Here is a 12,673-nt window from a genome sequence, read left to right on the forward strand (position 1 = left end):
TTTCTAAAATGGATTAAATTCATTATTTTCCTAAAAATTCTACAAACAATACCCCATAATGACAATGTGAAAGAAGTTTGATTGAAATCTTTGCAAATTTATTAAACTTAAAAGACAAAAAAAAATCCCATGTACATGAGTATTCACAGCATTTGCCATGACACTCAAAATTGAGCTCAGGTGCATCCTGTTTCCGCTGATCATCCTTGAGATGTTTCTACAAACTTCATTGGAGTCCACCTGTGGTAAATTCAGTTGATTGGACATAATTTGGAAAGGCACACACCTGTCTATATAAGGTCCCACAGTTAACAGTGCATGTCAGAGCACAAACCAAGCCATGAAGGCCAAGGAATTGCCTGTAGACCTCCGAGACAGGATTGTATGGAGGCACAGATCTGAGGAAGGGCACAGAAAAATGTCTGCAGCATTGAAGGTCCCAATGAGCACATTGGCCTCCATCATCCGTAAATGTAAGACGTTTGGAACCACAAGGACTCTTCCTAGAGCGGGTCGCTTGGCCAGACTGAGCGATCGGGGGAGAAAGGCCTTAGTCAGGGAGGTGACCAAGAATCCGATAGTCACTCTGACAGAGCTCCAGTGTTTCTTTGTGCAGAGAGGAGAACCTTTCAAGAAGAACAACCATCTCTGCAGCACTCCACTGCCTGTATGGTTGAGTGGCCAGACAGAAGCCACTACTCAGTAAAAGGAACATGACAGCCCACCTGGGGTTTTTGATTGAACTCTTTGGCCTGAATGGCAAGCGTCATGTCTGGAGTAAACCAGGCACCGCTCATCACCTGGCCAATACCATCCCTACAGTGAAGAATGGTGGTGGCAGCATCATGCTGCGGGGATGTTTTTCAGTGGCAGGAACTGGGAGACTAGTCAATATCGAGGGAAAGATGAATTCAGCAATGTACAGAGACATCCTTGATGAAAACCTGCTCCAGAGCGCCGTGGACCTTAGAATGGGGCAAAGGTTCATCTTCCAACAGGACAAGGACCCTAAGCAGACAGCCAAGATAACAAAGGAGTGGCTAAGGGACAACTCTGTAAATGTCCTTGAGTGGCCCAGCCAGAGCCCAGACTTGAACCTGATTGAACTTTTCTGGAGAGATCTGAAAATGGCTGTGCACTGACGCTCCAATCCAAACTGATGGAGCTTAAGAGGTCCTGCACAGAAGAATGTGAGAAACTGCCCAAAAATAGGTGTGCCAAGCTTGTAGCATCATACTCAAAAAGACTTGTGTCTGTAATTAGTGCCAAAGGTGCTTCAAGTATTGAGCAAAGGCTGCTAATACTTATGAACATAGGATTTTTTTTTTGTTTTTGTTTTTTTTTTTGTTTTTTTAACCACTTCAGCCCCGTTTTGCTGGTCAATGACCGGGCCACTTTTTGCGTTTCGGCACTGCGTCGATTTAACTGATGATTGCGCGGTCGTGCGACGTGGCTCCCAAAAAAAATGGGCGTCCTTTTTTCCCTACAAATAGAGCTTTATTTTGGTGGTATTTGATCACCTCTGCGGTTTTTATTTTTTGCGCTATAAACAAAAATAGAGCGACAATTTTGAAAAAAAAATTATATTTTTTCTTTTTGCTATAATAAATATCCCCCAAAAATACATAAAAAAACTTGTTTTCCTCAGTTTTGGCCGATACATATTCTTCTACATATTTTCGTAAACAAAAAATCAGGGGGGGGGGGGCGCGCGAGCCCCTAGTGGCTGAAATGCGGAATCACGTTATATTACCTGATTTCACGCAGCCGAGCCGACTGGTCGGCTAGTGGTTAATACATTTGCAAGAATTTTAAACAAACTTATTTCACGTTGTCATTATGGGGTATAGTTTTACAAATTTGGAGGGAAATAATGAATTTAATCCAGTTTGGAATAAGGCTGTAACACAACAAAATGAGGAAAAAGGGAAGCGATGTGAATACTTTCCGGATGCACTGTACCTCCCAAAGCCGGACTGGAATACTCCCAGGATGTCGCTAGGCATAGTTGTTACTACTCACTTCCACCATCACAAGAGTGAACATTTTATCGGATTTAAACCATACTCTTTCTCTACCCTGATTCAGTAGCTCTGAGCTCACTCCTGTGATGGTGGAGGTGAGCAGTAACGACTAGGCCTCACTCAGCAGCGTCCTAGCAGCATTCCAATCAGGCTTTAGGAGGTATGGTATGTAAATGACCTACAACCTATAGGGGTCATTATTCATCTTTAGTCAGAGCTGCACAGTTTTTGGTAAAAGTGAACTCCTAATTTTAGAATCCAAGTCCCCTTCAAACACAAACTGCAGACACACCTGTGAAACTGTTTATACACCAGTTGTATATCGATCACATGCTTGCAGTAGAGACTTTTTTTCCTTTCATAAATATGACTGACTAACTCTGTTATGACACGTTTTTCCATAAACACAGCAGCATAACGTTCTTGGAGGTATACACCATGCTTAGCAATCACCTTACTGTGCCACCCCCACAACCACCAACATTAGGAAAATTCCTGCGGACAGCTGGATTCAGTGTGCACACTTTGGTGGCTGTGGGATGAAAAATCTGCTTACCACAGGTGTAAAAATACATGCCATTAGGTAGGCAAATTCTCATTCCATGTTTACATCGCTTACAACACCATGGCATGCACTAAAATATTTTATTTTTTTCAAAATTGTTTATTTGTAAACAGGGACAAGGCGCGCAGGCCGACATGGTACAACCATACACACAGCACACATAATAGATTAGGTATACAACAACTAACAACTGTGCCAATTTAGTTCTCTAGTGTTGTAAGAGGTTGGGCATTGGAAGCCGGAGGCCTTAGTGAGCGAAGAAGCACTAAAATATTTAAAGGGTCACTCTATTAAACACGTTACATACAAAATGACATACTCTCCCCACCTGCCTTTCCTGGCAATGCTATTTTGAAGATTGGAAAGGATGGGAGCACCAAACCAGCTTGTACAGACTTTTTAAACGATTTTTATTTTCTAACAACCAAACTTCAAAAAACTCCCCCATCCTGCGAACCACTTAAAACACTCAAGACATCACTGGTCTCCATCTGGATAACACTCTTTCTCCAAAGATTGCAGCATTTTCAGATGACCTTCTCTTCTGTAACCCTCTGATCTCCATTTCAAACTTGCTCTCCGAGCTGAAGACTTGTCTTTTTTCCGAGTCAACTATGAGAAGTCAGTGGCGCTGAATGTGTCTATGTCAACCTCCACATCAACACCACTGTTGCGAGTGGACATTCTCTTCAAGTAGGCTTCAGAACATATCAAATATCTGGGTATCCGCCTCCCCAGAAGGATAGAAGAAGTGTTCTCGCTGAACTTCTCCCCTATTGACGGCACTTAAAAAAGACCTACAGTCCTGGCAGAGCGGTATGTTCTCGTTGTTCGGATGATGCAACGTTGTGAAAATGAACGTGATGCCCCGTCTGTTGTACTACTTTCAAGCGCTCCCCATCCGAGCTCTTTCTTTAGGTCGGTGAATCGAACCTTGGTGACTTAAACCTCCCCAGCTGGCATAATCTACCCTGAGGCTACCGAAGCTCAGTGGTGGAATAGCCTTGCCAGACGCCAACCCCTACCATATGGCGTGTCATCTGACGTGGGTCTTAGATTGGTGTTGCCACTGTGAACTTAAACAGTGGGTTACAGTGGAGCATATTTTGTTGAGAATGCCACTAGAATCTCTACCATGGTGCCAGACAGATCTATCCCGTCAGGTACTGGATCATCCCATGATAGGGGAGACTAGGAAAATCTGTCAGAAAGTGTTAAAAGATTTTTCGGTAGCACCATTACCATTGCCGCTCACGCCCATATTGGGAAAATCTGGCTTTTACTCCTGGACTCAAAAACCCCAAATTTCAAGACCTGAAAATAGCATATTGTTCATTGTCGTCAATGAACAATGGATGACTAGACAGCAAATTATGGACGACCCAGGTCTGGCAGGATTGTCTTTTAGGCAAAAAATACAGCTGCCTCACTTCCTTGGAAGCCCCCCCCTCCAGAGTCATTTCAGAGGTGTCTCACCACCTTCGAACTGCTTTGCTTAGACCAGTCTCCACTTACCCATGCAGTCTCTCTAACCTACCAATTGCTGATAACACCGCCGGCAGACCACAAGCTTCCATATATCGCCAGTTGGGAAAGAGAACTGGGGCTGGAGTTGACTGAGAAAAAGGTAGATAGAGTCTCTGTTTTGATCTGTGTCAAACACCAAGAGGCTGGTTTCAAGGTATTGACCCGGTGGTACCATACCCCGGCAAAGATCTATAGAATGTTTCCCCAGTGCTCGGACTTAAGATGGAGATGTGGGGAGGACGTTGGCTCTCTTCTCCACATCTTCTGGTGCTGCCGGCTTCTTCAGTCTTACTGGACTGAAGTACACTGTATTGTCCAAAAATTCTCAGAGAGCCATAACCAAGGGATCCATTTTTTTTCCTCATGCACCACCACGATATACCAAGTAAAGCATACAGGAAGTCCATTTTGCCCCTCCTTATCACAGCCATGAAGAGATACATCCTGCTGTTTTGGAAGCAGTCGCAGCCTCCGTCGATTGCCATCTGGCTGAAAAAGGTTATCGACATCCATGCGATGGAAGATTTGATAGCCACAGAAAAGGGCCTCAAAAAAATTGTTTTATTAGCACGAGTTTGTCTACTCTGAGTATGCAAAACTAGTCTGATGGAACTTTACCCTTGTCTCTGCTCTACCCTTACCGCCCTTTTTTTCCAAGTTTTTGGAAAACTTGTCATACTGGATATGGAGACTCCTTAGATCTGGTCGTTAGCAGTCCGCATTTTAGTCAATTGGCAAGACTACAAGTGTAACAATTTTTGTGAACTGGACCTTTCTTTGATGTTCTTTAAGCTTTTGGAAACCAACACCTGAGTGTGGTCTCTGTAAAAAAAAAAAAAAAACTCCCTTGGGGGTTCAGCAAGACCCCACCGTCGCTGGTGAGCAGCCACTAGTACCATAAACCACCCATCCCGTTAAAACACATCCACATGAGGTTCAGAGATGGCAATCTTATATGAAATCTTATAGAGTGGGTATTTTTTTGGTTTCAATATTTTTTATTTATTGTTTTTCTTATATTTGTTTCACCTTTTATAACACCAGTCTGTTATACTCAATTTTTTTTTCACATTTTCATCCATTTGTTCATCTTCATTTAACACATATGCTGCCTCCCTTCCAGATTTGTACTTGTATTTTCACTTTTAGTTTACAATGTGCTTAGTGTCCACTTCTAACTTCAGGATGGGTTTGTATACATGTTTTTTATATCAATGTTAATGTCTGTTGTGTTATAATTACTTTATACATTTATTAAATTGGTTTTAAACCATTACAATCCACTTTTCACTACAGGTAAGCCTATAATAAGGCATTCATGTAGCTACCCCGGTTATATCTTCTAAACCTGCCATCACTGGCACATGTGCACTGAAGAAATAGCACGTCCGTCTTTACTGATAACATCATACTTGGAGGCTGGCACTCTACTAAGTATGCCCTGAGACTTTCCCTAACCCCATGCCACAACAGCTGCTGAACATGCTGGGACACAGAAGCCAAGGGAAAAAAATACAAGAAATTGAGATTTCAAAGTAAAAGTTAAAAAGGGAAAGTTTGTATTTATCAACCATTCAACGTTCTGAGTTTTTTTAGTCTAAATGTAGAATCTCGATAAACATGAAAGCATTTCTAGCTGTGCAGAAAACATTCCAGCCTGTTCTTTCATGTTATTAATTGTATTCACAAAGTTCAATCCTTTTCAAAACATTACACTTTGTTAAAGCTGAACTCCTGGGGAAAAAAAAAAAAGGATTTATCCATGCAGTGGGTCCCCTTCCCCACTGTAAGGGTTCACTTTTCATTTTGCGTGAGGCCCCTTTCACACAAGGCGGATCTGTTTTGACGGACTGGGGGGGGGGGGATTGATCGATCTGTTGATCCCCAGTGAGCAGGTGGATGACAGGTCCATCTCTGCTCACTGTACTGAGACAGACCTGTCAGAGCCCTGCTGTCCTCTATCGGGAGATCGGATAAAAATGGACCACATATCCGCCAAACGTCTGTTTCGAGCGGATCTTGTCGGATCAGATGGCAGGCAGGTGTCAGTTGACACCCGCCTCCCTATAGAAGTCAATGGGTGGCCCGAACGGATCACCCTGAAAAACGGACCGATCATGTGAAAGGGGACTAAGAAATGAAAAAAACAGGTGATACTGTAAACCTACCCTATTCCTTGCTCCCATAGGCTTCCTTCTCTTCTCAAAGCCTCTTTCCTTCAGTCTACAAACAATTTCAACTCACTGACATCATCCCGTATATAGCAGGTCCAGCAGTGCTGCAATTTAAGGGGGAGGGGACTCCAAGGGCCCATCCCCATTCTGCAGTGTCAGACAGCAGAGGAGAGTGACGGCTTCAGAGAGAGGAATAAGGCAAGTATATCACCTTAGTCTTCACCTCTATGCAAAAGAAGCAGTTAACTTTTGAGATGGTTGAAGTAAAGAAACTTGCATAACGTATGGTCTACCCAAGTAAATTTCAGCTTTGCGAGTCTTTAGACTTTTGATTTTTAGGTAATAGCAAAGGCAGCCTTCATATTCCTCTCTGTAAAAACAGCAAAATACAGGAGACTTTCTATGCCAAACTTAATATATCATCCTGTTAAGAAGCCCATGAACTGATCACAGCCCCAGAGCACAAGATACAATTAAACAGTTGCTGTTCATAGCTCACAACTATTTGTGAGGATAGAAATGGAAACAAACTGGTATCCCAACTTCATCATTAAAACGACGTTGCCTACACACCATCGTTTTTTAAAAAATGATCTAGCAAAGCGTGGTGACGTACAACACGTACGACAACACTATAAAGGGGAAGTTCCATTCGCCTTTGGGCTGCTTTAGCTGATTCTGTGTTAGTAAAAGACGATTTGCGCTTTTTTGTCTGTTACAGCGTGATGAATGTGCTCTGCTACATTGGTCCTACATTTATTCTACATTGGTCCTACATCCATCCTACTTTCATGAACAGGATACTACTTTGGTCCGACTTCAATGATATTCAATGGGTTGAAGTAGGATCAATGTAGGACCAAAAGTAGTACAGGGAGCATTTTCAAAGTCGGACCGACTTGTGTAGGACCAGTTAAGACAGCTCTCATAGGGAAACATTGATTTTCACACGTCATGCTACATGAGGCTCCCAATGTAGGACCGTTTGTCGGACAAGTGTGAACCCAGCCTAAGAGATGAATTTGAGCATCATTAGAATTTATCACAGCAACAGCTTGAAAACCAGCTTATTGGGGAGGAGCTGCTATCTCAACACCCCCACCCAAAAGAATAAACAGAAACAAGTAGCTGTTAGTGCTCCAGCAGCCCCCCCTAATAATTACCTGAGCCCCATTTCTATCCAGCGATGTTCATGAGTCTCTTGACCGTCCCGGACTCTCACTCCTGATTGGCTGAGACACAGCAGTGGCGCCACTGGCTTCCGCTGCTGTCAAAGTCAGTTAGCCAATCAGGAGAGAAAGGGGGCAGAGCCGAACCGCAGGTCTCTGTCTGAATGGACACACAGAGCTGCAGATCGGCTCAGGTGCCCCCCATAGCAAGCTGCTTGCTGTGGGGGGCACTCAAAAGGAGGGAGGGGCCAGGAGCAACAAAGAGGGACCTGAGAAGAGGAGGATCCGGGTAGCTCTGTGCAAATCCACTGCAACAGAGGAGGTAAGTATAACATGTGTGTTACTTAAAAAAAAAGACTAACGCATGGGCATCAGCATATGGACAAAATAAGACATTTAATCAAATAAAGACAATAAGTCTAAGCAGTTCTTATATGCATTGTTTGTTACCTGTCAACTGTGTTGGCAACAGCTTCAAGTTGTTCCAGAAGAAATGGATAAAGAACAGGAAATCTTGAAAAGAATTCTCTCCCAGTCATTCTAAAAAAAAAAAAGAATAGAAAACAATGATAGTTTAGAACAATACATTTTGCTCTGTAAAATGCAAGTAAATGTGCTCTCTGCTCCTTAGCAATTACTGGTGACAATCGCCAATATCACATGACTAGCATGACCCAGTATGGCTGTTTTCAGTGCTCAAACGTCAAACAGTTGACAGCTCTGCTATGAAGGTTTACAGACCTAAGAGATGTAAATAGTGGAATACCAGGCTAGAGGGGGAATAGCCTCTTGGCAAAGTTCCAATAAGATATGTGCACCATTTAGATTCCAGGTGCCCAGCGTGCCGTCCTTTTGCATTTTGTGTGACCCACAGGTTCCCCATACAGACACCAATTTAAAATGTTCTATTGGCCTGTTATAGTAGTGATTTCTAGCAGTCTCATTTAACATGTTTCCAGTCAATGAAACATGTCACCGATAGCCAACTACTCCTAAAACAAGTTTATAGTCTCCTTTAACATGTCTGCAGTCTCTGACCATCAATTGCATTATATCCACAGTCTGCGACTATCTTTTGTATCATGTCCATTGTCTTTGCCTATATCCTGTTTTGTTTTTGCTGTTTCTGATACTTGAGTATTCGCTGCATTTTATGTGCAGCCCTTTGAGGGCCCCCATATCAATAAAGTTGACCACCAATGACTTAAACAGCAACAGCAGGACATGTAGTCAGTGACATATGCTGGATATCTTATAGCAATCTGCTCCCTGTTCAGACCTGGAAACACAGCATTTGGCAGAAGTCTTCCAGTCAATTCCTTTGTAACTCTTGAATGTCATGGGATTCAAATGCCAAGAGTTGCAAAGGAAGCTGATGCTGGAGGATGTGAACCTGCACCTCTAATTAAAAGGCCACTTGGTTGTATTTGCTACCAAGGCCCGAAAAATTGCATTCCTCCCCTTGAACAGATTACCAAGCTGTCTCACTCTATGAGGCTGAAGATTTAATTACAAATAAAAATATGTTTTATGTAAAGAACCAATCAGCTACCAACTTTCCTTTCTAAGGTTCATGTCTAAAAAATAAAACAAGGATTATGATTGGTTGCTTGGGATGACAAAATGTTGACTGGTAACTCAACTGCTGTTCTCCACGTCACCAGTCTGTCCTATAATGCTGCGAAGGACGCAGGGGTTCCTTGGGCTCGTCCTGAAGTTTGGCAGCCCTTTCTGCACCACTGAAAACCGATCTGCAGTGGATTGCTTTTTTGTGAATATCGGACAGTCGGTGAGGAGATGATATGTTGCCTCCTCACCACCTGTTTTAACCCTGAAAAAATGCTGAACCACGGCATTACAACTGTGTGCATTGGTACAGCCCTATTAAAGTGGAACTGAAGTTTCACTCTAACAAAGCAGCGATCAGGCAGGCTTTTATTAGACATGCAATGTCTCGTCTGCAATAAAATGCCCCTACCTTCCTGCTTACTGTCTTTCCTGGAGCAGCTTACAGTGCTGGGCTAGTCTCTGAGCGCTGGGATGACTAGCTCTTGCACATGTGCAGGAGTAATATTCCCCTCGTGGCAAAGAAAAGGCCCAAAGACTGGCATGCAGAAGAGGATCAAAGGAAGGGGGTAGTCTCCAGATACCACACATCTGAGGCCCCGTACACACGAGGGGATCTCCGCTGGAAAAGGTCAGCCGGACCGTTTCCAGCGGAGATTCCTCCTCCGGATTTGGATCCGATGGCTTGTACTCACCATCGGATCAAAATCCGCGTGGAATTCATCCGCGGTGACGTGTCGCACCATCGCCGCGATGATGACGCGGCGACGTGCGCGACGCTGGAAGGTAAGTACTTCCACGCATGCGTCGAATCATTACGACGCATGCGAGGGAGGGGAGCGGACGGATTGATCCGGTGAGTCTGTACAGACCACCGGATCAATCCGCTGGTCCCGATTCAAGCGGATAGATTTCTTAGCATGCTAAGAAATTTCTATCCGCTTGAAATGGTCCGGCCCGAGGAATCTCTGCGGATAAATATCCGCTAGGCCGTACAGACGACCGGATTTGTCCGCTGGAACTGATCCGCAGATCAATTCCAGCGGAGAGATCTGGTCGTGTGTACGAGGCCTTAGATGTTCTATGGAGGTGGATAGAGTGGCAACCTCAGCCTGGACTCCGGCTAGGCCACGCCCCCAACATGTTGCATTTCTCCCCTAGGAGCTTAGTCATGGGGATCAAAAGAAGATGCCAGTGAAGACTGTTGGACAGGTAAGTATTCACCCTTTATTTCCGCTTTAACTTGAATGGGTCGCATTCACCGAAAGTACTGTTGATCCAGGGAAAATTTGATCGCCTCTCAGAGAATCTGGAAGGAATTTGAGCATGCTTTGCTGTTTTTTCCCCCTCCCTTGGATCAACTGTGGGTGAAGGATTGTGTTTATGGGATTGTATTTTTTTTTGGTTGAGCTAGATGGACTTTTTTTTTTTTCAACCTAACTATGTAACTATTTACTGCCCCTCGAATGCAACAGGGGGTTCACATTCTCCCTTGGTCGTGGCATGTGTACAGCTTCATGTCCTTGTTTAGGTGGGCAGTTAGAGAGAGGTAAAACCACAGTTCAACCACCTGCTTTAACTGCCACCTGGACTTACATCTGAGCGATCCCTAAAAAAGAAAAAAAAAGTTCTTCTTGCTCATTGCAACTGATCAGCTTGGTCTGTCCTTTTTGAAGTCCAAGTCTGACAACAAAACAAGAATTCTGACCAGCCAGGGGGGACAAGATATTTTCTTGTCTGCACACTTTTCCTCCGTCAGCCCCTAACTGAAGATTACTCTCAATGTGCCTTTAGTACGGGGATATGCAATTAGCGGACCTCCAGCTGTTGTAGAACTACAATTCCCATGAGGCTTAGCAAGACTCTGACAGCCACAAGCATGACACCCAGAGACAGAGGCATGATGGGACTTGTAGTTTTGTAACAGCTGGAGGTCCGCTAATTGCATATCTCTGCTTTAGGGTTACACTAAAAAGAAATAGCCTTCCTACAATGTAATAGGACTGTTGCTTTAATAAAGCCTCAACCACCAACGTTTGATTGTGGCGCCTGACCAAATACCTCTTGAACAAACACAGCACCATATGCAAAAACTGGCATGTCAGCAGCAGCGGCGGTTCTGTCTCTCTATGCATCACAAAAGCTGCTGATCTCTACATGGGCCCATTCACTGGAAAATGGTTTGTATCATCATTACAACATACCATTGTACACGTGACAGCTTAATGACAGTGTGAAGGGGTCGTTTTTCCCACGACGATCCCATGTGAGCGGCTGATAATACGTGTACTTTACGCTGCTGCAATTTAGTGTAATTTAGACACTTATGCAGATGTATAATTTTTTTTTTAGTTACAGTCTTTAAACTTGACCCCTTCCTTTCACTCAGACCTTCATTTGAGTAAGAACAAACATACAATTCTCAACGGGCAGGTCAACGTTGGTTAAAAAATAAGTAACGTGACTATCAGTTTATGAAACGTGGCTGCCTAGTTTGTTCTCCTGAGACAGGTGGTTAAAAAAGGAATTAAAAACGCTTAGAAAGTGATACGGCTCTCAAACCGCCAGAGGTCAAGTGTTTTGTAAAGTGTTTCCTGAGTCAAATAAAATCAGTCACATGTGTGTGTGAGGGGGGGGGGGGGTATTCAAAAGTTACAGGCCTCATGTGTCAGGCCTCCAGATGAGGTGAGAAAAAGCCCACGGCAGCCCTATTCCAGCTGCCTCTGTAGGCCTTGGGCGTACGGGCGGATACATTTTTGCTACCAGAAGTTGGCGATCTCCGTCGCTTCCAATGGCACACTGATTGCGGCATGACTTTGCCCGATTGTAGCCCGACGAATTGCTGCAAGATCGTGCAATCAGCGTACAAGAACTTATTTTGGGTGACAGGCGTCCCACAATTCTGTTTGTGCCATTTCACTGTGATTCATCGGGCGACAATTGCGGCAAAATCGTGCTGCAATCAGGGGGCCATTGGAAGTGACGAGATCACACCGGAGTCCCACAATTATCAGTGATCCGGGACCGTGGGCAGTTTGTAAATATCTATTCACTCACAATTCATTCATTCACATGTCGAGTGGGTATATTTTATTGATGTGTTTATTAGCTCAATCTTTTTTCTATATATGCTTGGGAATTTAATATTTAATTATTTTAGATAGCTGCATGTATACACACAACCTTTAGTAATTTTTTCATATATGAACTGTATCATATATATATATAATATATATATATATATATATATATATATACATACACACATACATACTTACTTGAGTATAAGCCAAGTTTTTCAGAACATTTTTTTGTGTTGAAAATGCCCCCCTCGGCTTATACTTGAGTCACCTTTTTGCGCCTGATCTCCCGGATTTGGGGGACCAGGTAAAAGCCGGCCGTAGGGTCCCTGGACCCCAAACTTGGCACACATGTAGCCCCACTCTTCCCCTACAAGTGTGAAAAGTTTGTTGTCCGGGGGACTTATGGCTGGGGAGCACTGATTTTTCAAAGCTTGGCACCCCTTCCATAGACTCCCATGTTAAACTGTAATGGGCACAGTGAGGCATGGGCACAGTGAGGCATGCACATGGGCACAGTGAGGCATGCAAATGGACACCCTAAGCTTATACTCGAGTCAATACTTTT

General features: G+C 43.7%; 1 protein-coding gene across 3 annotated transcripts in view; it reads right to left on the bottom strand.

The window, feature by feature from the left end:
- The window catches only part of THADA (THADA armadillo repeat containing), a 779,727-nt gene that overhangs the window by 431,759 nt on the left and 335,295 nt on the right, over nt 1-12,673 (bottom strand). For all 3 annotated transcript variants that reach the window (XM_040351533.1, XM_040351532.1, XM_040351531.1), the window contains exon 27: nt 7,910-7,999. In XM_040351533.1, the coding sequence (XP_040207467.1) occupies nt 7,910-7,999 (90 nt within the window). The remainder of the gene's footprint in view (nt 1-7,909; nt 8,000-12,673) is intronic.

Source organism: Rana temporaria, chromosome 4, assembly GCF_905171775.1.
Source record: "Rana temporaria chromosome 4, aRanTem1.1, whole genome shotgun sequence".
Lineage (NCBI taxonomy): Eukaryota > Metazoa > Chordata > Amphibia > Anura > Ranidae > Rana > Rana temporaria.